At 44.9% G+C, this 25,333-nt stretch overlaps 1 protein-coding gene across 2 annotated transcripts in view; it reads left to right on the top strand.

The window, feature by feature from the left end:
* The window catches only part of ACSS1 (acyl-CoA synthetase short chain family member 1), a 158,699-nt gene that overhangs the window by 106,126 nt on the left and 27,240 nt on the right, over positions 1 to 25,333 (top strand). For both annotated transcript variants that reach the window (XM_088477360.1, XM_088477359.1), the window contains 2 exons: positions 3,437 to 3,529; positions 23,582 to 23,694. In XM_088477360.1, coding sequence (XP_088333486.1) covers positions 3,437 to 3,529; positions 23,582 to 23,694 — 206 coding nt within the window. The remainder of the gene's footprint in view (positions 1 to 3,436; positions 3,530 to 23,581; positions 23,695 to 25,333) is intronic.

The following is a 25,333-nucleotide window of genomic DNA, read 5'->3' as shown; positions in this document are numbered from 1 at the left end:
TAATGTCCAAACTATTAAAAGGTATTCATCCAATGAAATAAAAAAGCAAAAAGAATACAGATATGTCCTCATACACTAATGCTGCAGTTGCACCAAACATCCCTTCTCGACATGCAAAGTAACCGTACGACTTGCGCTGAACGTTTTTTAATGTCATTTTTGCTGGAATCTGCGTCTTAGTTGCAATCGGATGCAGCAAAACCGCTTCACGATACCTCACTGATTAATTTCATATGTGACACTTGTACATCTGTGTGCGACTTAAGGTGCATACACACTAGACGATTCGTTGCATGAGCGACATCATCTAGTGTTTCCCTGGCAGGTGTGTACTCAATGTCGTTAACGAAGCACACATACATTGAGACATTGAGCGCACATACTGAACGATATCATGCACAATATCTTTCAGTGCCGGACACCCTCCCTCATCCCTGAACATGCCAAAACCTGACAATGTCGTCAGGTTGGGCTGCATGTTCTCGTAATGAATGAAAAAGACCAACGACCTGCGGGAGCGCGCATCATTGGTCGTTATCGTTCATCGTTTTTGCTTAAAAACTGGACGATATAGTGAACGGCTGAAAAATATTGTCTGGTGTGTACGCACCATAAGCCTGAATCTGTATGCGAAGTGCTACGCTGCAGCGGCCTCGGCTTTCTTTCACGCCAAGTTCCATTGTGGTTCGTGTACAGAGTCAGTCTCAGTCGCACACAGATATACAAGTGTCGCATATCAAATGAATCAGAGCAGTCTCGTGAAGCAGTTTTGTCGCATCCGATTGTGACTAAGATGCACATTTCAGCTCAGCACGGCTCACTCGCGCTATGAGTCTCGCACCGCATGACGTACTGAGGCTAGGTGTATGAGGAAATATCTGTATATGTAATGAAGGTCTGCAAATCAATCTGCTGGCAGCTATGTGAATAGTGTGTCAGTTTTGGTACATTTATTTTCCATTTTTCCCAAATCAAGCATTTGGGAATCCTGCATTTACCCCTGAGGGGAGATCCTCTCTTCTTCCTTTGCTTGGACAGCCTGTCCTCTTCATTCTGAATCACTACAGCACAGAACCACTTGCACACACCGGGCCTGATTCAGAGGCACACACAATTTGAACCCAATGCCGAAGGTCATGTACCTGAGCGATTATTTGCTACTGCACTTGCGCGAAAAGTCCTGAAAACCCCAATGGCGCATGTGTTAAACAGCGTGTACGCACAATGATTCTTTTGTGATCTGGGCAGATGTTACCAGTTATGGGGCAGCAAAGTGATGGGCGTTCCTAGGTGGTGACTGGGAAATGGCCTGAAGTGAATGCAAAAAAATATACATCCCATGGGCGTGTTATGGGAGTGTCGCTGACGTGTCCGTGAAAGCGGCTGCGTTCTTAGACACAGAGGCCATGTTCAGACTGAGACATGGCACCCGCTATAGGACTGGTGCAAGTGTTGATGGTGCATGCAGTAGTGCACTAATGGTGGTGATGTTACAGCGTGCACAGATGCTGGAAGTAGGCTTTCAGGGCTTGCTCATTCAGATGTTGGCTTGTGCACCAAGGGCAGGCTGATACTAGCATTTGCATATTATAGCCGCGACTCCACAAACAGACGCACCAGAGGATGCAGCAGTGTCCACCTCTGAATCAGGCCCACACTGTCCAATCAGAGCATAGCCACTCTGTACTGATTAGAAGCTGGCGAGCCACCTAACTGCATGTTTCCTTGCTATAGTGTCACCAGCCCAGCCCACGGCTTTTTGCTTATGTGTTTTTTTTAGTGTGTAATTTAAAGTCAGATTTCACAACAAGGTTTGTTCATCATAGGAACTATAGGCATATGTTTTTGAAAATGCTTTTTTAAAATTCTTTATTATTTTCAACCGCCATTGCTTTTATAGGATATATTTTAATTGCATCCAACTTCTGAGTAAGAACTTGTACTGCACTACACTGCTTACAACCTTACAAACTGATTAACGCAAAAATAACAACAAAAGCATTCTGGACTGTTATGACTTACCCAGGAAATCACATTAATACCAAGAACCACACTACACTACATATAACCCAGACACTCTTACGGCATCTAAAATAGAGACAGATTGTTGGTCTTTTGTCAAGGATAAAGGTATTTTTGAACAGTAAGCATCAACGTGATCAAAATATTAGTGGAACAAACTACAAAAATATTTAATTGTACAGTCATTATGGAGCTAAATGGTCTTCTACTCTCCACCTTCCAAGAAAGATCTGGCCTCATTCTGTATTTTCCAAGCAGTAATCTCTGAAGATTTTAAAATGCCAGAGACAGAATATGTACAGTAAATTATTGATTAGGATGTGCATCCAGTTCAGTGGGTTACAGGTGTTCTAGATGCATGTTGTTTTCCATTAGGTTTGGGTGTACAACTACCTGGTGCAAGTGGCAGCAAGCAAAGTGTAAAAGTATATGGCTAAGTATGAACTCTATTGCAAAAGAACATTGGTATCTCCTATTTCAAGCTGCAGGTTTTCCCATAGAGTGAAATTGAGTTTCCACTGAGATAGATATAAATGGAATCCAGCTGCGAGTTAAACATTGATTTATTCAAGAGACTGTTAAGGGGCCTATCCATTACATGACTTTGTGAATAATCCGACCAAAACCAGGAGGTTTTGGTCGGATTGTTCACAAAGTTGTGTAATGGATAGCCGGCAAGGACCAGCGATGCGCGTGCACGCTGGGTCCTTGCCGTCCCCGACTGTCTACTGAACATGCCCGTCAACCTGACGACGCTCGTCAGGTTCGGCATGTTCAGAGATAGTAGGTCGGACTCCTGCACTGAATGACGTTCAGTGAACGCTGTTCAGTGCGGGCACCGCACTTCGTGACCTGAAGGTCTGAACGCTAGACGTTCAGTCTTTCAGGTCGCCTAGCGGATAGGCCCCATTAGAATATCAATATCAAGGAATTCACATGTAGGTCAATAGAGTTTAGCACTCTGCAGGGTTGGTATAAATCCCACATAACCTACTGTAGAACAGAAATTCTTTGTCATTATCATTACACTAGAGAAACAAATATAGCTGGAGACCCAGTCGAGCCGTGTGATATTGTCACATGCCTTGGAAAAAGTCGCCCCATGACATGTTTGTCCTTGTGTTGCCTTGCTAGGTCACTGCTATTGATCTATGTATAAAATTGTAGATTGAAAGCTGTCATGAGCAGGGCCCTTTCTACCTACTGTGTCACATCTGTGCTTCTACACAAACTTGTATGTACTTGTTCTGGTTTTTTTTGTGATTTGTTTTTTATTTGTGATTTGTTTTATGTTAGGTTTTTCTTTTTATGCAGACTGTTCGGCACTAGTTTTGTTAGTGAGTTTTGCGCTACTTTACAAATAAAAAATGAGATAATTAATATTGAGTTAATGTCTCCTGTACTTTCATTTTAGTGGGTGAACCAATAAACCATGAGGCGTGGGTGTGGTATTACAACGTGGTCGGAGAAGGAAGATGCACCCTTGTAGACACATGGTGGCAAACAGGTAAATAATCCACTGTTTATGTATCTGGTATTCTGGTTGTCTGCAGTGAATTTACCTAAATAAACTCATGAATTACCCTTTAAAGTCTTCAAAGGAGCTGTATGTGACACAATAGTTAGAGCTACAAACAAACACCTAACATCAGGCTAATGAAAACTATGAATTATATGATACACTTTAAAATTGCACAAGTAAGAATTTAACTCACCGTGACCGCTAAACAAGCAGCTTTTGCATTTCCCCTGCAGTGGCCTTACAGATGAGCATGACGTTCATAGGACAAAAGGCAATGTGACCCTCTCCTCAAATGTCTTCAGATCTGTCTTTGGCCCCGTTTTACGGGATTTGCAAGGCCAGGATCTGCATCCATAGATGCAATTCCTGGCCTCGCAAGCCGGCCAGCCTGCTTAAGCTGATGCTTACTCAGCTGGCCGGCGCAGTCCACCTTCGCGACCGATGGTCGCAATGGTTATCCCAGCCTGTGATGTTGGTCGCAGTGCTGGAATCGCCTCCTGCTGCGTTTGCATATTTGCTTGCCTGCGGCTTTGCATTTCCTTCCTCTGATGAATCGGCCCCAATGTGCGCAGTCTGGCAAGGTGCTTTATGCTGCTGAAAGAGGCTACTTCCATCAGAAAAAAAACATTGCCATGAAAGTATGTATCTGGTCCACAACTAGTTTAGGTGGTGCGGGCGCATAAAATGAATGTCCACATAAATGACAAGATCCAGAGTTCCCCAGCAGAACATTGCCCAAAGCATCACACTCCACTGTTTTGTTTTCTCTCCACAATGCATCCTGGTGCCTTCTCTTCCCTTGGTAAATAATGCACATATACCCGGCCGTCCACATGATGCAATAGAAAATGGAATTCATTGAAACAGGCAACCATTTTCCATTGATCTAAGGTTTAATACCGATGATCGCATGCCCATTGTAGACACTTTTATATGTGTACATGCGTTAGCATGGGCACCTTGACTGGCCTGCAGTTACGCAGGCCCATACACACCAGGGTTCCATGCACTATATGTTGTGACACATTACTCCTGTCACCATCATTAACAATTCCTGGGATTTTTGTAGCCATTCGCAACAATGAGTCTTGGTTGTTGGCGGTTCATAGTTTTTCCGTCCTCGGGCCACCGTTGGTAGGGATTTCCCATGCCAAGCCTTGCCATTTCTGGCATTCTCTGACCCAATTGACTGGCTATAACTTATCAGAGTTGCTCAGGTCTTTAAGCCTGCCCATATCATCTGCATCCAACACGAGTACCTAATGTCAACTTTCCATCTACTGTACTATATCCCTGACCTCGACATGTGCCACATTATTCACTTCATACGGGAGTGGTCATAATGTTGTGGCTCGTGGGTGTATTGCCTACTGGATACTTTTGTGTTTAAATGTATGCTGCAAACCATATTTTTCAAGCATTTCTCAATAAATAGCGATTTTATCTCCGAAAGCTTACTAAAATACACTTCAGTTTCCTCACCCCAAGCTCACTTTATCCTTAGTCAAGGACATATTTGCAACACTGAATGGGAAATTACCAGGGCATTGGACACTGGGCTACCACCAGTAAAGCCCTAACATGCATCTGTATATAACACCACACATTTTTAATGGCTATCTATCAAAAATGGTGAGGAATCCTTCCCATTACGTTATGTCACTCACTAAGGGGTCTATGTACTAATAAATGTACTAATAATTGCAGACCAGCCTCCATTATTATCTATCCATATCGCCGGTTATATTTTCATTTTTAATGACAATATCCCCACTATGTACAAAGGGGAACTCGCAGGGACAGTGGTTGCGGTAACTGCTGTCCCTGCGAGTTATATCCCCGTCAAATTGTAGAATTCTGTGAAAGACTTCTCCGGGGAAAGCTGACAATGTGCATGCACACAGCGTCAGCTTCCTGGACTGGCCGGGGGCTGCGAGGGAGAGATCGAAAAATCTCTCTCCTGCTCCTGGAGTGTAAAGTACCGGGACTAAACTCCGAAAAGCATTGCTTTGTTTAGTACATAAGGGTCAGATCGTAGTCCCCATTGATAATAATGGGGACTGGGATCTGAAGTTCCAATTAGCACTTTGCCGAATGTTTCTGTGAAATCTCCTGCATTGTGTCATTAGTACATGGGAACAATACATAAAATGATGCAGAAACTGGAGTTGCTGCTTAATTGTATATTCAAAAAACAGCTTGATACATAAGCCCCTAAATTCTCCAGGCATAGGAGCTTGAGGAATTAGAAAATTGAGAAGAATGTAAGTGAAATAATAATAAATAAATAAATAAATAAATAATGGATACTAGAGTTTTCCTTGAATACAAATAGATTTGAAGTGCCCTGCAGGTAGCGGAGAAAGGCTACAAACAGTTAGGGCCTGATTCAGACCCACTCGCTAAGATGCATACTCTCGTTGTTGCCGATGGTATGCATTGTGCACATGCGTATGAATCACAGTGCGCATACGTTTGCGAAAGTTCACAATGCATTAGCTTGCTGCGCATAGACAGCCCAGCAGAGTGAGTGACAGGGGAAGCCGTTTGTAGGTGGTAACAGGGGCTGGCCATTAAAAACGGTGGAGTGGAGGTGCAAACGCAGACGTGCCTGAGCATCTCAACGGCGTTTTAGAGGTGTGCATAATTATAAGACAGCATCATAGTACACGTCACCTGGCTTGTCTTTACACTGAAGTGCTTGCAGTGCTTGCAGCAGGGTATGGTCAACCTCAAGCGCTGTGATAGCATCCGATGTTACCCGATGTACTGATGGTTGTATACACTTCCTGGACATGACGTGCACAAGTTGGCTTCTTAAAACAGGCTGGTGGATGTCTGCATACACTATGTGATCGCTCTCTAAGAAATACTGGGCGTGCTAATGCCTCGCTGTGCGGGAGCACTGCCTACGCAATTTGTATACACATCGTGTGAGCGATCGCATCTAGTGAGCGGCTCTGAATCAGGCCCTTAGTGAAGGACAACTAATGCCCCTTTTGCAATTCAACGTTAAAGATTGATAGCCTGTTACTCACCAGGTGTTGTTGAAGTTAAAGTATTCTCATGTTTAGGCCACTCATGTAGTCTAGCCCTGCTTTAAATAGCTATATACAACTCTAATATATAGCCTACTCAACTTCTATACTGTACACATAAACTAATATACATCAAATACAATATTCAGGCATATATAAATACATATTATTAGATATGTTCACATTATAAACTAATTAGACACAATGGGGTCAATCCAATTAGGTGGGAATTACGAGGTATGAGTTGATATTTTCTCTTCGAATTCGCATAGCGAATTCATTTTGCAATCCAATTAGCAACTCGCACTGAACCAGTCAGACCGAATTCACATTTTTCATTCGCAACTCCCTGAGAGTGAGATATGGAAAGGAAAATCTTTATTATAAGGTTAAAATGTCGGGACACTGTGCTGAGCCCCTTGGACACTCCCCCTAATGACTAATTAGGCAATTGGAAGTTTCCAATTAGCTTAATTAGTCCAATAATTAAATATCATTTTTTGGGGTAAAAAAAAAACATGTCCTCAAATTACCCCGAAATCAACTTTTTCGTTTAGGCAAACCAAATTTAATTACAATATTTTTTTAATTGAAAAACATATATATTTTTTTATTATTCTCTTATTTATTTTTTTTACAATTTTTCAAGATACCCTGAAAGTACCACCAAATCACCTTTTTTCCTGCTTTTTTTTTGCATTTTTTATTTAATTTGTTTGAGATTAAACAAAAAAAGTTTGCTTTTTATATTTTTTTTGCATTTAAAAAAAAAAAAGCACAAATCAGCCATTTGACACCATTTAAAAACCTGCAGTACCTTCCTAATGTCCACAAACAGCCTTCTATACGGTCCTGCTAACAAAATTATCCATTTTGGGGGGCCCAGGATGGTCTCCCCACATTTTTATGCACTTCTCTCACATCTCATTTGGCAGTCAATTCGCAAACCTCCCCTGCGAGTACCGCGAATAGGCATTTTAATTGAATCGGAGAGTTCTAACGCGGATTAGTGTGAAGTCTGCGAGTTTCAGGAAACAAACTCGCTACTCGCAATTCGCACCTAATTGGATTGACCCCAGTGTATCATACATACAAATATGCTCACAATATAAACACTTTACATAAACATGAAAAAATGCAGTATATAAGCTATACATTCACTGGCTCCTCCTATGTCTCCTGCTCTGCAGGACTGTACAGCTACAGACATCAAACCTTATTGACACTGATTGGGAGACATTATTGCAGTTCACACCACAAACAGCATTCCTCTTTTTCAGCACAGCAAGCAGAAGAGAGACAGGAGGTCAATAGGCCTTGTCGGCATCCTAGATGAATGGGTCAAACTTCTTGCCTCAGTCCCATCTGCCCCTATTACTGTAAAATCCACCATTGCAGTATTCAGTGGGAAATGTTTCAAGCTTTCTAAAAAGTGACTAAGTGGAGAAGTTGGCAATAGTTAACAATCAGCTTCTACCTATTATTTTATAGAATGTACTTGATAAATGCTACCTCTAATCTGATTGGTTGCTATGGGCAACTTCTCCAATTGTCCACTCTTTAGAAGGTTTGATAAATTTTTCTCTGAGGGGTCTATGTACTAAGCCTAAAGGTGGCCACACACATGGCGATCTGCACACGATCAGCCGATGTGTACGATTTGTGTACGCTTTCCCTTGAAACTCTCCCCGGCAGCTCTGCACACAATTTGGTGTCCAATCTTCAAACGATGGCCCTCATTCAGAGCCGTACGCTCTGAGCAGAGCGCACGCTCTGAATGAGGGCCGGCCTCCATGAAAATGGAGCGTCCTTCTGGACGCTCGTATAGCTGTGGGTCACCACCCACAGGCTATACGAGTGTGCATTTTGATGGCCGCGATGGTCGAGACCATCACGACCATCGAATTTGCGAGCCGGAGCCTGCGGTTGAGGTTTTCAACCGCAAGCTCCGGAGTGATTTTGGCTCTATCAGAGCCAAAATCACTCCCACTGACATCACTAGTGATGTCAGTGGGCCGGCTTCTGACGGGAGGCGTTCCCGTGGGAACGCCCCCGTCAGGGAGGCACGCCCCCGGCACGCCTACCAAAGGGGGCGTGCTGTCAATCAACATTGACAGCACGCCCCCTTTGATCGGACACAACGAGCGAAGGACTTTCCTTCGCTCGTCGCGTCTGGCGCATGCGCATGACGGAGCTCCCTCCGTCGTGCGCATGTTCAGTCCAGAACATCGACCCACTTGCGAGCGGACAGCCGCTCGCGAGTGGGTCTGAATCAGGCCCGATGTCTCCTGCATCCAGACTTTCACAGTGCATCGCCTCCTAGGTTGTCAGATCTGCCCTACTGCACAGAAGATTTGAAGATGCGATGTGCGACCAGCGGTGACGCGCATCGCATCGTGATCGTGAGTGGAAACTCACGATTTACTCACGATTTGGCCATATTTTACACGATCTGTTGTTCCAATGTGTTGGAATCGGCCAGATCGGGTAAAATATCGCTATGTGTGTGGCCAGCATTAGAGAGAGAAAAACTGGACAGAGATAAAGTACCGACCAATCAGCTCTTAACTTTCCCTATTACAGGGTGTTTTTGAAAAATGACAGGAGCTGATTGGTTGGTACTTTATCTCCATCCACTTTCTCTCTCTCTAAGGCTTAGTACAGGGGTGGCCCACCAGTCAGAGGCAAAGAGCCAAAAAATATCTATGGTCAAGTTGAAGAGACGGGCGCTTGCACGCCAAAGGCAAAAATGGGGCGTGGCCTAGCTGTCACAAGGACACACCCCATTTTTGTGCGCACATCTTTGGTATGACATTCGCAAGAGCATGACCTTGTGTCACACCCCTGTTTTTAGTCACGCTGGGGGCGAGCTCAGCACATTGAAAATACACAATTTACATAACGTTCTCAATATAATTTTCTACTTCAGGGTCCATAGGGTATCCACAGGATACCTTGGGGTATAGGTGTGACGTCAGTCGCAGGGCACCAAAGAGTTAAGCTTTCAGCCTCCCAGGATGCACTAGGTCCCCCTCCTATACCCCGCCCCCGGGCCAAGGCACCTCAGTTTAGTTTGGTGCCCGGCCGGAGTCGGGTGCACCTGTTGGAGTGGGGGCTAGAAGAGCCCCTGAAGCTTATTCTTCATGCAGCTGTGGCTGCACATCTGGATGAACAGCATGGACAGTCAGTCCTGACGTCCATGCTGTCTTCCCTACACCCCGCCGGTACCAGAACGCCGGTACTGATCCGGGGATGCTGGTGGGCGTCTGGGGTCACAGCTAGCGGTGACCCCAGATGCTCCGGACCATGGCCGGATTCAAGGGGGACAGAGGTAAGCAGCGGGGTCCCGCGGTGGGTCCCCGCTGATCACATGGTCCTAAGTCCCCAGGCAGGGGGCTCCCTGGGGACTGGCTGCAGCGTGGAGCCAGGCGACCAACCTGCGCTTCCACTACCCCCTGGGACAGCGGACCGCAGCAGAGCGGTAGCGCTGCGGCGTCCCAGGGGTTAAATGCATGCCAGGGGAGTGCGCCTTCCCTGTCTCACAGCCGGCGCCTCCCCCGCTGCACACAGCCCTCTCTGCATGCTGCCGACTGGTCCTGTGGCAGCGCTCCTCCCCCAGGCCAGCCTCCTCTCTGCTCCTCGGCGGCCATCTTCTCCAGAACGCATGGTGAACGCTGCTGGAAGCGCTGGACGGAAGCATCGTGGTCTGGGTCCCCCCGCATACCTCTCCTCCGCTGTGGCTCAGGTCTGTGTATGCAGCGCTGTGTCCTACCAGGCCCTGTGTCTGTGTAGTTGAGTAATCAGCGCTGTTAGTGCAGGAATTGTTATTTCTCTGCATTGTATGTGACTGTGCTAGCGCTGCTGCCTGTAACTTTTCTTCTCTAAACTGTCAGCTTTATTACTGTCCCTGTTCTTCTGCTAAAGCCCTTGCGGTGCGGTGCTGCAGGGTGGTCTCTCGCCTATTTAATACTTAATTGGTGAGAGAGGTCACATACGTGGTGCCATCATGTCTGAAAGTGATTTTCCCCTCCGGCTACAGTGTACCACGTGCAAAGTACCGTTAGCGGAGGGGGAGGGTAGCGCGGAGGGCCTTTGCCGGCAGTGTTTGTCCATGGCGCGGCCTATTACGGTTACAGCACCGGTACAGGAGCCGCCCTGGGCTTGTTTCGCTCAGGCGTTAACAGCTTTAGTGGGCCAGTTAGCTCCGCAGCCCGCGTTTACTCCGAGGGGTTTGTCCCAGCAGTCTGTGGTGTCGTCACCCATGCAGGGGTTCCCACGACAATTGGTGGTACCCCACAGTCTCCCTATTTCCCCGCTCCCGGGTTCTCAGGAGCCAGCGTGGGTTAACTCCCTGACTAGTTCTGTACAGCACTTGTCGGATGTGTTGCAAGGGGAGTCTGTGATGCGGCCTCATAAAAGGCCGGTGGCGTCTCTGTCCGCTCCTTATGAGGATGACGAAGGGACGTCTGATGATGGGGAGATTCTTGATCCTTACGATCAGGAACCTCTCCATACTAAGGACGCTGATGCTAAGTCCAAAGTATATATTCCTGGACTTATTCGGGCGGTCCGCACAGCCTTGGTGATTGAGGACGAAGTTCCCCCAGCGGCTAAATCTAAGTATGCCTTTTTCAAAGATGTGAAGGGCGATGCCACAGTCTTTCCTCTTTCGGGTCAGTTGATGGACCATTTAGAGGAGGCGTGGAAACAACCTGGCAAAAGATACCAGCCGCAGAGACGCCTGGCGGTGGCTTATCCGTTCGCGGATAATTATTTTGCTAAGTGGGAATCCCCTCCACAGGTGGATTCTCACGTGACCCGTCTTGTCCGTAGTGCCACATTGCCGATGCCATCCATGTCCTCCCTTAAGGATGCTACGGACCGCAAGGTAGAAATCTGCCTGAAGTCCGCTTATTCCCTTGCAGGGGGGGCAGCACGGCCGGCTATGGCCATTTGCTGGGTTGCCAGAGCGATGGAGCGCTGGGCGGATTCATTAGAGGCTTCTTTTGAATCCGACTGTCCGGCCGAACAGGCGGAGTTGATTGGCAATCTCCGTGATTCGGCCACCTACATCAACGAGGCGGCTCTAGACATTAGTACTCTGGTGTCTAGAATTTCTTCAGCAGCGGTAGCTGCTCGTCGCACCTTGTGGCTGCGATCCTGGAAGGCGGACGCAGATTCCAAGAAAGGTCTGGAAGCGTTGCCGTTTACCGGAGAAGTTCTCTTCGGTCCGGATCTGGATAAGATTGTGGCCACGCTGGCGGCAGCCAAATCTGCTTGTCTCCCGTCGGCCGTTGCTCCTTCTGGTTCGGGACCATCGTCCTTTCGGTCATCTAGGGCCCAGGGCAGGCCCAAACCACAGTCGTTTCCTCGACAGGCTGGCCCTAAGAAATCGGTCAAGCCCCGGAAGCAGGCATGGAGTACCAGACGTCCGGCCCCCAAGCCAGATGACAAGCCTGCGGCCTGACGGTCCGGGCCTCCCTTTGGGGGATCCCAGGGTGGGAGGCCGCCTGCTACAGTTCGCCCAGTGTTGGTCGACCACTACGACAGACACTTGGGTTCTGGAGGTGGTTTCCCACGGATACGCCCTCTCCTTCCGGCACAGAGCCCCGGCTCGCTTCTTCACCACGGGTCTCCCATCAGACCGGAACAAGGCTACGGAGCTGCGGAAGGTATTGCACACTATGCTCCAGGCTGGAGTTATAGTGGCGGTTCCATTCTCCCAGAGGGGCCAGGGTTTCTATTCAAATCTATTTTTGGTACAGAAACCCAATGGGTCATATCGTCCGATTCTCAACCTCAAAGCACTCAACAAGTCTTTGCGGGTCCAGAAGTTTCGGATGGAGACCCTACGGTCCATCATTCTGGCGCTGGAACCTGGGGACTACTTGGTGTCATTGGACATACAGGACGCTTACCTGCATGTCCCTATTCTTTGGCGCCATCAACAGTTCCTCAGGTTTGCAATCCGCAGCGACCACTTCCAGTTTCGGGCGTTACCTTTTGGCCTGGCAACAGCACCACGTGTTTTCACCAAGGTGATGGCGGTCATGGCGGCTTCTCTGCGGCTGCAGGGAGTCCGCATGTTGCCGTATTTGGACGACCTGTTATTGGTGGCAGGATCTCCAGAGCTCCTGTTACGCCACTTGGACCTGACCATTGCACTGCTGCAACGGCACGGCTGGCTAATCAACTGGCAGAAGTCCACTCTAATCCCGTCTCGGAGGATTCTGCATCTTGGAGCCTTATTGGACTCGGGACAGCAAAGGATCTTCGTGACGGAGGACAAGATCTCTGCTTTACAGTCAAGGGTGCGCAGTTGCCTGCACAGCCGCCGGGTGTCCTTACACTCGGCGATGAGGTTACTGGGCTCCATGGTGTCGGTGTTCGACATGGTGGAATACGCCCAGTTTCACTCCAGACCTCTGCAGCACCTGATCCTGTCCAAGTGGAACGGGCTGACTCAGTCTTTGAAGTCCCAGACGATTGTGCTCACCCAGGAGGTTCGCCTGTCCCTTGCGTGGTGGTTACAGACGACCCACCTCAACAAGGGACGTCCGTTCTGGGTTCCAAATTGGGTCCTGTTGACAACGGACGCCAGTCTTCGGGGCTGGGGAGCAGTTTCGGGTCCACACTTGTTCCAGGGCAGGTGGACGCCGACAGAAGCGGAGCTTCCAATAAATATCTTGGAACTCCGTGCGGTCTTCAATGCTCTCCAGCAGGCACAGCGGTTTCTCCAGGGTCGCCCGGTGCAGGTCCAGTCGGACAACGCTACCACCGTGGCCTACATAAACAGGCAAGGAGGAACTCGCAGTCGGGCGGCTCTCGTAGAGGTCTCTCGGATCCTGGTTTGGGCGGAGCGCAATCTTCCGGCCATATCAGCGGTCTTCATCCCGGGAGTGCTAAATTGGGAGGCGGACTTTCTAAGTCGCCAGGACGTTCATCCGGGGGAATGGTCCCTGCACCCGGACGTTTTTCAACTACTGGTGGACAGGTGGGGTCTTCCAGAAATCGACCTCATGGCGTCCCGGCACAACAACAAGTTGCCGGTGTACGGGTCTCGCACAAGAAACGAAAGGGGCGTCTCTGGTGGATGCTCTGTCCGTCCGGTGGACGTTCCGGTTCGCATACCTGTTCCCTCTGGTCTCCCTTCTTCCACGGGTAATCCGGAAATTCAAACAGGAAGGAGGGACGCTCCTGTTGATAGCTCCCGCGTGGCCCAGACGGCACTGGTTCTCAGACCTTCAGGGTCTGTCCGTGGACATTCCTCTGCGGTTGCCGCTACGACCGGACCTTCTGTCTCAGGGTCCTTGCCTTCACCCGGACCTGACTCGGCTGTCTTTGACGGCGTGGCTGTTGAGACGGCCATGCTGAGGTCCCGGGGGTTTTCCAGCTCTGTGGTGCGTACCATGTTACGAGCTCGGAAACCGTCTTCCGCAAGGATATACCATCGCGTGTGGCATACGTTCTTCCAGTGGTGTCGACCGAGAGGTTATGCACCGCGGGAGTTTCGTCTGTCTCGGATTCTCGCCTTCCTGCAAGCGGGACTAGATCATGGGCTTCGCCTTGCTTCTTTGAAGGTACAGGTTTCGGCCCTGTCTGGTTTCACCGTAGGATTGCTACAATCCCGGATGTGCGCACCTTTATGCAGGCTGTTCTCCGCATTCAGCCGCCCTTTGTTCCACCTGTGGCGCCTTGGGATTTGGCTGTGGTCCTGAGGGCTCTCCAAGGACCGCCGTTTGAACCACTGGGCTCAGTGGATCTTAAATGGCTAACAGCTAAGACTGTTTTCCTTCTGGCCATTGCTTCGGCCAGACGTGTTTCTGAGTTAGGGGCTCTTTCTTGTAGACCCCCTTTCTTGGTTTTTTATGGGAACAGGGCAGTGCTCCGCACTCGGCCCTAGTTTCTTCCCAAAGTTGTTTCCCAGTTTCATGTTAACGAGGAAATAGTTGTTCCGGCCTTTAACTCACCGGGTCTTTCCGTGGGTGAGGCCTCTTTGGATGTTGTGCGGGCCTTAAGGACTTATGTTGACCGCACTTCTTCGTTTAGGAAGTCGGACGCTTTGTTTGTCCTCTATGGCTTCCGTAAAAAGGGTTGGCCTGCTTCAAAGCAAACTTTGGCAGCCTGGATCCGTATGGCTATTTCTGAAGCTTATCTTCATGAAGGCCTACCGGTCCCTCCTTCTCTGAAGGCTCATTCCACTAGGTCTGTGGGTCCTTCGTGGGCAGCTCGACGTGGTGCCTCGGCAGTTCAGATCTGCAAGGCTGCTACGTGGTCTTCTGTCCATACCTTCGTGAGGTATTACAGGTTTGACACCTTCGCCTCTCAGGATGCTTCCTTCGGGCGGCGGATTCTCCTTTCTGCACAGGAGCATCCCCACCCTTAAAGGATACTGCTTTGGGACATCCCCAAGGTATCCTGTGGATACCCTATGGACCCTGAAGTAGAAAATATGAGATATGGTAAGAACTTACCCTTGTTATCTCTATTTCTACGAAGTCCATAGGGTTCCACAGGACTCCCGCCCTGTCGCACCTGTGCTGCAGATGGGCTTTGCTCTGGTCACCGGTTTTCCGTCTCCCTCTGGTGAGAATGTGATTCTTGTATGTGTCCAGATCTTTGTTCTCTCTCTTCCTTCTCCTCCTCCGGCCTATGGCTTGGTAACTAACTGAGGTGCCTTGGCCCGGGGGCGGGGTATAGGAGGGGGACCTAGTGCATCCTGGGAGGCTGAAAGCTTAACTCTTTGGTGCCCTGCGACTGACGTCACACCTATACCCCAAGGTATCCTGTGGAACCCTATGGACTTCGTAGAAATAGAGATAACAAGGGTAAGTTCTTACCATATCTCATATTTTTTCACTGTTGAAGTGAAAGAAAAAGCCAGAGCAATATAGAAAACATTGAAATAGCCACGTTCGCATAAAATACACAGAAACAAGCCAGATCCACATAAAATACAGATCCACATAAAATACATATTGAAATCCAGAACCACATAAAATACATTGAGAAAGCCAGTGCCCATTATGCTGTGCCCTCTTGTAGTTGTGCCCATTAAGCAATGCCCCCAGTAGTTGTGGCCCTTATGCAATGCCCCCTGTAGCTGTGCCCATTATGCAGTGCTCTCAGTAGTTGTGGCCCTTATGCAATGCGAGTGACGTCAAGACTGGGAACGCTGGCCTCTGAAGCGATCAGAGGCTTCTTTAGTCTCTGATTGCTTCAGAGACCAGCATTCTCAGTACTAGTGGGGGTCTACCTAGCAGCAAGCCGGGAGTCGCATCGGAAAATCAAAAGAGCTGCATGCGGCTCGAGAGTCACGGGTTGGCCACCCCTGGCTTAGTACATAGACCCCTAAGTCTCGAGTATACAGCATCCATATCCAATACACAACCCCCAGTCTGCACCACATATCTCCCATTATTTATCCATTGTTATCATTCAATTGTCTGCAATATCGTACAGTGGATATGCCGTCAATGACCAGCGATGCGCACTCCCCCTGGACGTTGATGCCGTCGCTCATCGCCCGAACTTGCTGTCCAACCTGATGACATCGTCAGGTTGTGCAGGTTGGGGGATGAGGGAGGGTGCTGGCACTGAACGATCTATCGGTTAGTGTAGGCTCAATGTCCACTGCACATTATAATTGATATCATTCAATCGTTATATCGTGTAGTGGATAAGCAGCTTAAGGTTCACTTGGACACTGGAGACCTAATATGTCCAGCCCAGGGATTTGTGATTCAAAAAAGTCTGCAATTTAACAGACCATCATAACACTAGCTCTGATCCTTTAAGCCTAGCTATGATGTCTGGCACATTTATGAGAAAGGGAAACTTCTCAGAGTTTGGTTTGATAACCATTAATGCTTAAACGTCCTGTTATTATATCTATAAACTCCCCACACACCCCAAAAAAAAGTATTTCACAGTCAAAGGAAACATAAGTAACATACTCATAGAAAGCAAAATTTCACCTATTGCAGAAAAAAATGAAACTTAGATCAATTATTTTCATGGTGATGTAACCAATCGTGCCAAAAAACCCTCAATAATTCACCTAAAATATACTTATGCAAAAATGATGCAGTATATTTTATCGTCATAAAGGGTACTTGTCTCTGTTTATGGTATTCAGCAATAAGTAGATAATGTTTAACATGTTTAAGTACTATGGAAAGGAATGCAGCTACTTTATCGCTAGCCTGTAAAGGTCACTTGCTTTTCTAAACTTCATTTCCCATACTGGAATTTTCCACTGTATGTTCAATTGTTATAGCTGGTTATTCTCATCATATTTTACTTCTTTTAGGTGGAATAGATTATAAATGTAATGAATCTAGAAGCATAAGCACTATAATTAAACCAGCGTGTGAGAACCCGCATTCCTGTAACCGTACAGAGTGCAGTGATCAGACATGTTGATGGGGGTGGTGAGGTGGTGAGACGTGGCAGCAAAGTTCTGTGGTTGCCAACTGATTTCTGGCACACTCTGTGCAGTTAACCATACCTTAGAAAATTGTCCTTTGCAATATACAGGGAAAAATGGCAAAAATAGGGAAAATAATTAGTAACGGTTATTCTATCACAATGATTTACCACCATCAGGATTGTCCTTATTACTATTATAGATTTTTTTTTGCATTAGTGGAAGAGCCTGAAAACCTAGGTATGCACATGAGTGAGGGGACATCGGAACCTTATTTATTGCATGGGTCACTATTGTCTAGAATGTACATTGAAGCTATGGTTTGTGTCCGCTCTCTGGCATCTCCGAAGATATGGAAGCAGCAAGTATTTTTGACAGGGTTAAAAATGCTGTTTGTTCTCTTGGAAACAAGCAAAGTCATTGAATGCAGCCTCTAATTTATACATTCTTGTCATGTGGGTGCATAACTAGGGACATTTCTGTGCTTGGCCCGCATTCAGTACAGATCACGCTGGTCAACCAGCAATTTCTAATCTATTATTTGACCTGTGTGGAGGATAGCTACATCTCTATTAGCGCCATTTTTGAGTAATAGCATAATAACCCGAAAGCCTAGATAATCGCTTGACAAAGTGATTTTGCTGTATTAAAACACACTAAGGAGTATATTTACTAAAGGTCAATTTTGATCGAATTAAAATAGATCAAAATCTATTAACATCGATGTTGTGTTTCTGGGGCTAAATCACACATTTACTAATACTTACAAAAAAATCTAATATTGTTTGTTAGTAAATATGTGATATAGCTCCAGAAACACAACATTGGTCTTAATTTTTAAATCGATTAAAATCGACCTTTAGTAAATATACCCCAAGAGTGGACAAACACGTATATCATATACAAATGTGGATAACATATAGTTTAGTAATGGCTTGCAAATTTTAAAGGTTAGTCATGTGGGTGTAGACAGGCCTATACTGACCTTGAGTAACTGAGTACTGCCTATAGTTTTAAGGCAGCAGATAGCGATGGTATGAAAGACATCCCTGCCTCTCACCCGGCACATATCCCAAGTGTTGGACAATTTAATAACCCACCCTGTCCACGCTCTACACCTTTGTGCAGGGATAAGAAGTGTTACTGGGTTGATGGCTATCTAACAGAGCGTGCAAGAGCACACTTGATTGACAAGGTAACATGCCTGCCCTTCTTCTGTTGTTTAACTAAAAGGGGGCACTGGTGAGAATAGTCTCTATTCTATAGGGCTTCATTAATGGATTCCTGCAACAGTAGTGATGTTGATATTTCTCCTATTGCACGCTGCACAACTGAAGAGTAGGGGTAAGGTTATGTAAATTAAGCCAAGTACATTACTAAGGAGAAAGAAAATTAATGTAACATTTAGTAGTTCATTAAGTGACTCATGGATGCAGAAGAGACCTGCTGTAACTGCAGACCCAACTAAGATGCAGGCACTGGCAGCATACTCATAGTACCATTCCTACATGTACACCTGCTATTATTTTGGAATGCATTAAGAACATAACTCTTTTCTAGGTAAACAATTGACTTTGTTTTTATGTTGGTCATCTATGATGCCCTTTTGTATTGTGAAATAAATGTTTCTACAAATATAGCATAACAAATTCAGCTGAGGAAAGGGCTGATCAGAGCCTTCCATATGGGTAACTTTACAAAATGATTTATTACACTTGTTACATCATGTAAGTGGTGGCAGAACCTTGATATTTAAACAATCAGAGTGCTATAACTGTACATACTTCCAGGCATAACATTCCTTAATGCGAGCCCAAGAGCTTTCTAAGAACTGAGACGTGGCAGATATTATATATGGATAAGGGTTGTATCAATACCAGAATTTCAAAATGATACTGTCTGTAACCTACATGCACATTGCATTTTATTTCATACAGATTAGTATTTTGAAAAGATTAGTATTTTATATAGATACTATGGGCGGTATTCAACTAGTTTCGCACCCGCAATAAAGTTTTGCATGCCGCACTTTTTGCCTACATCGCGTATTTTAGCCGCGGAAACTTATTGCGTGCGCCCCTGCTATTCGCCGTATTCAAATCCAAAAGACGCGAAAACAGCGACACGCGAAGTCAGAACAGGCGAAAAGTGGTGTAAGAAACAGGGAAATCAACCTGAACCCCCCCCAATAAGCTGCAGAAACATTGGGGATCAATGTAGTAGTCCCCGATTAGCCCTAATAAAACTGTTTGGGGTACTTAAGTGCGCACAATTGCCACTAATTAGAGTCTTTGCACAAGTGGTGAAGAATGGCATAAAGCTGTTTTTTGGGGGAAAATACGTAGTCCTGTCAAATTTGGGGTACCTGAAAATGGATGCAAGTATCTTTTAATGTCTCTAAAGTGAAGTTTTTAAAAAAAGTGAAAATCCTTCCCCAAAAATGCACCTGCAATCCCCAAAACACTTGACCCCTTCTTAGTGCACCCCCAGAATCTTATTTCGCTAGTTTGCGAACTACCCTACCTACCCTAGGTTTGTCTACCCACTTTGCTTTTTTTTTACCCCAAATTCAAAGTACTTTTGTTGGGGTGTACTTAAGTCTTTTTCTGGAATTTTTTGATGCAGTTGTCCTTTGGGGGGCTGTCCCAAGGGTTTCCCCAGCTTTGCACCCCAAAATTAAAATGTTGCACTTGACCCCTTCTTAGTGCACCCCCAGAACCTTAATTTCGCTAGTTTGCAAACTTGTACCCCCACTGTGTGCTTTTTCGCCCAATATTCAATGTACTTTTTTGGGGTGTTAAGTTTTCTTTTTTAGGAATTTTTTGACACAGTTGTCCTTTGGGGAGATAATCCAAGGATTCTGAGTGCTTTCCCCACCTTTGCAGCCCAAAACAAAAATGTGAACTTCTTTTCTTCACCTGTTCAGAGGCAAATCTTTTTTGCGTATTACATTACATTGACTTTCCGCGTACACCAGAAGCGGATGAAATTGAATACGGAGATAAGTTTCCAACAGGTGAAAAGTCGCAATCAGCGATACTTTTCCGCGGATCTCGTCTTTTCGCGGCTAATTGAACACGGGCCTTTGTAGGTGTTGGGATAACAAGGGTTTGAGTGATATAGAAAACATGCTTTAGAAGGCTAAATAAGAAAATCTGCAGCTATAGAGACCTACATACAGGGCATCCAGGCTGTCTTTGCTGTTATCACACAGATTCATCGAGGAAGCTGCTGTAACAAAAATCATGGCCATGAGAAAAAGACATTATAGGTCCATCTATCTAGAGATGTCGGGTCAGACGTATGTGCAATAGAGCAAACAGAGTAAGGTATACAAAACATAAGACATTTGCATAGGGATTTTGTTCATATTTTGATCAAAACATTTAAGCTTGCAGTCTATCATCAAGAGACCCCAATCTCTGCAAATTCCTACACTAGCATATATGCCAAATACACCATTACATTGTAGTTAAATGCACTCACCTCTCAGGTACAGAGGGTAACATCCAGACAAGGGAGCCACACCAACTAGGCCTTATATAGCCTTGATTGGAAGCAGCCATGACAACACTAGGCAAAATGTTGAAACAAAACAGAAAATATGTCGGTTTTACCCATTGTACATGGTACTACCTCCGTGGCAATTTTAATGCCATATATCAGAAAGACTTTAGCTTCTGTGCATTTAGCAAATAAAAGCAGGGGGTTTTGTTGATATTTTGATCAAAGCATTTAAGCTTACAGCCTGTCATCAAGGGTCCCCAATTCTCTGCAAGTTCCTACAGTAGCATATATGCTTGACACAACGTTACATTTCATGTATACCAAGTATTTAGAATACATTCTATAATATAAAGCCACCTGAAACAATAAATAACAAATAGCACATTTATTATTCATAACACTGCTCTGGAAACGGAATTAGTGAAAAAATAGATACTTGTACATACAGTCTTCACCTTCTGTTTCATGTCATTGTATGTCATTTGTTTGTGTCATGATCATGTCAATGCGCTACTCTGGGTAATATCTCAGTGCTTTATACATAAAGGATAATAACCAGTACAAAGATAAAATACATAATGAGACCCCTTCATCCTTGCTTTAAAATGTATAATTTTGAGATTTTGCCCATTTTAAATCCATTGGAGAAAATTAATTTGGTAAAAGCTTCTTTTAAAACAAACAAACAAATTGCCAATTAAAAAATCTTTATTTTTTTTTTTTAAATGACAACCCTATATGGAAATGTTATCAGTTTTACTCTGACAGTAGCTTTTTACATGTTTATGATGGTATACAGATGTAGTGAATAAGATAGTAAATTATACTTCTGTTCCCATAATGAGATGAAATGTCGCTTGTTGTTAAAGGGTTAACTGTTCTTGCAAGAGGATAACCATCATATGTTTAACCAATGTTGCCTTCCAAGGGACCTACTGTACCAATTACAGTTGAGCTGCATTTAAGGAGATTAGAAGCGATTAAGTTACGGTAATTAGAGGGGGTCTCATTTGCATGTACTTAGTTAAATTAATTTGTCGAGGTTTATTTAATATCTTTTCAATTTGTTAAGTGGTCCTGGTGGATCCCAGATGAATTTTGTTTACTAACATTGAAGCCATACAGAAGCATCTATATTCCTCTTACAGCCGTATTGGCTATTTGGCCACAAGTTGGGGCTTTAAAGGCTTCAATTAAGTTGGATTCTACATGGGGAAATCTCTGAATGTATCTAATTTTGATCTGCCCGGAATGAGAATGATTAAGATTTGTGGTTCTACAGCAGCGTAATCTCTGGACGCAGATAATGGTCAGCATGTCCTAATGCTGTGTAATAAAAGTAATTTGGTGCCCCAAAGCTCTTTATATATTCACTTTACTTCTTTACTGGTTAGGCAGAGGATAATTCTTTCTCTAGATAAATGAGTTCACTTTGCAGAGGCTTACTTAATTGTTACAAATGGCTGCTTACAGTACAGCCGTTCATTATTTTTACTTTTGTTCTAATGAAAGGACTCTGGGATTTGAGGTTTCATTTGTCATTAAAATCATTTAGTAGTTAAAGCCCTGATTTCAAAGACATAGATTATATAATAAATGTCACCATTAAGTAAATTAAATTAATTTAAAGATGTGACTTAGTCTTGTCTCCTGTTCTGGAATAAAACTCAATGTTTGCGTTTATTATTTGCTATGTAAATTTGAGTTTATTATTTTCTATGTAAATAATTTTTATATACTTGCTTTGCCACCTCTATGTTAGAAGAGGTATTAATAATGTATATAAAATACAAAACTATCTCATCATATAAAGAAATTCAATAAAATCTGAAGTTTTATCATTTTAGCACATTGCAGAGATCAGTAGAACCATATTAGAAAGTGATACACCCATGGCTTTGTCACTTGGGTGGAGTGAAGGGTTTATTCCTTAAAAAATAGCTGGAATTTTACATTAGTGGACTCTGCAGAGTTCAAGACTTCAATTTAAAAAATGTAGACGCCTGCCTAGTCCAATACTGCTATAGGGAAATACAGAATCATGATAGCACAGACTGGTTGAGTTAACAGTTATTAATATCGCACACACAGACATACACAGTTACACACTAGTCAGAAGCTAATTAGCCTACCAGTATGGTTTTGGAGTTTGGGAACGGAGCACCTGAAAGAAACCCACGCAAATACGGGGAGAGAATATACATTCCACAATTTGCTTGGATGGTTATAATGGAGTGTTAAATGGATTTGCAAAATGATCAAAATTAAGATGAAAAGATATGATGTTATATAGGGATGATAGTGCAGGCGTTAAGATACTTATAACAGATCCTGGATATCCAGTTAGGAATACAGTGTATTGTTCAATACTACTACAATGCAACTTTTGGTTTGCCTGGTATTCCTAGCATTGGTAGTATGGTTGTCATTATGCTGTACTGATCACTTCTCTGTGGTCTGCTCATACTGTCTTCACTTCCAGTGAATGTAGCACAGGGCAACATGCCGCAGGCAGATGGACACCCACCCATGAGTATGTGCCCATTTTGTAAAGGTTCTAAACGCATGTAGAGGTTGGCTTGAGTCCTAGGGGTATATTTACTAAAGTGAGAGTTTTTAGAAATGGAGATGTTGCCCATAGTAACCAATCAGATTCTACTTAACATTTAACTAGCACCTTATAGAAGATAATAGCTAGAATCTAATTGCTTGCTACAGGTAAATTCTCCACTTCTAAATACTCTCATTTTAGTAAATATAACTCCTATTCTCTAATCAAGGGAGGGTACTTGCTTATGGTAAAGGCTCAGAAATCAAGGAAATGGAGGCTATGGGTAGGTGCAATGCGTAAAGTAATTCTCGGCTATGATACTGTATGTGAATATGTGTAAGTTACGGAGTGCAGTTGACTTGAGGGTCGGTACATTGTGCCAAAACATTACTGCTTAGTTTCACAGTTATCCCTTAGTAGCAATAGATTTTATGTATATTGCATATTGCTCTTAAACATGTGCCTCTTCCTCCACATTTAGTGTTGGCTAATGAGTTCATACTGCTTTACAGAAACCGGAGGAATCTGCATTTCCCCCCGGCCCTCTGAACAAGATGCTGAGGTCATCCCGGCAATGGCGATGAGGCCTTACTTTGGAATAAGACCTACACTCCTAAGTGAAAATGTAAGTGTGAATTAAAAATGTGCATTCTGTGACATGGGCCAAGAAGAAAGACAGACAGGCATCTATTTCTCGGCATACGTTTCTGTACCAACACATCTCACATTTATACGGTATACCAACATACGGATTTGTCTGCATACACCTATCCTCAAATCACGCCAAGTAGACCCGACAAATGACAGCGGTCCTGTACGAGTGACTCGCACCAATCATCTTCATGCTTCATCTGCTATTTTATACCGATTAATTTGTGACAAAAAATACTAATCCTTAGTACATTACTTAGTACAGATAAGCGAAATAAGATGCAAAATTTGGGAAACTGTACTCAAGCACTGGAACTACCACCCATGGTGGAGCGTCTAAGTAACGCCACGCGTCTCCTGTTATATGGCACATACAGCATAGGTACATGAGGACACATCTGTATATTGCTGCTAATTGTAAGTTACATGCACAACATGTGTAAAATGTGGCACACTCCATAAAAGATGCCACACATGGATGTTACCAATTTGATCCTTTATGTTATAATTTTTTCCTCCTAAATTTAGCAGATGATGGGGGTATGCTAACCGGTAGTATATCCTCAGGAGATGAGTGTGCTGATCTTGCGGGAGGAATTGACCTGTCCAGTCATGGGATTACGTTTGTGAGGGCAGGGTTATGGTAATAGAGGTATGCAGTAAGATGGGGACTGAGGCCCCCATTTACCAACAAAGCATAACCTCTTTAACGCTCCCTTCTTGTCACAGCATCACTCTCGCCATCTTTTAGATGGTGAGAGCGATGCGGTTCTCATTGCCGGCAATGGAGACCCGGCGGTGCCTTTCCAGCTTTGGCAAAGCCTTCCAGGCACTGCCGGGTCCTCATTTCATGCACATGCGCAGACAGACGGTCGCGCATGTGCATAATGGTGCGTACACACTAGACGATTAAAATGAGCGATTGAACGATATCGTTATCGTTCAATCGCTCATTAATCGTTCATAAATCGTACAGAAAAATTTTGAAAACGACCAACGATGTACGCTCCCGCTGGTCATTTTCGACATCTATCATCGCCTGAACATGCAGGCCAACTTGCCAATAACGACAGATTGGGCATGTTCGGTTATGAGAGAGGGTGCCTGCACTGAACGACATATCGTTCAGTGTAGGCACATTGTCGTACCTCTACCGTCTAGTGTGTATGCACCATAACACTGGAGCCCTGTTGCTGGCAGCATTAGGCTGCCGGGAGCCCACCGGAGGACCTCGCCGAGGACGAGTACTTCGCGGGACCTCGCCGGAGGGGTAAGTATTGGTAAATACAAGTAAATTTTTCATTAGTATCACAGTGATACAAACAAAAAATTCAGCTGGTATTTACGTTTGTTGGTAAATGGGGGCCTGAGAGTTAAATAGAGTAAAAAACAGGGTCCCCAACAGCACAGAGTAGTGGTATGAGGCTCCAGTAACATTGATATGGGAAAACTGTAGTTTCAGACTCATATGGTATTGAATTAAGCTTTTATAATAAAACTGTTAAATCCGAAGCTGCAAATGAGACGCTGCTAGCCAGAAAATGCACATTTTTAAATTGATTCCCAATATTTTTTAGTTCCTGAAACCTGCTGCCTGAGACAACCTCCTCAGT

The sequence above is a fragment of the Taudactylus pleione genome, unplaced genomic scaffold (assembly GCF_031769625.1).
Source record: "Taudactylus pleione unplaced genomic scaffold, aTauple2 ptg000201l, whole genome shotgun sequence".
Lineage (NCBI taxonomy): Eukaryota > Metazoa > Chordata > Amphibia > Anura > Myobatrachidae > Taudactylus > Taudactylus pleione.
Note: the sequence above shows the minus strand (reverse complement) of the source record. Positions and strands in the feature narration are given on the sequence as shown.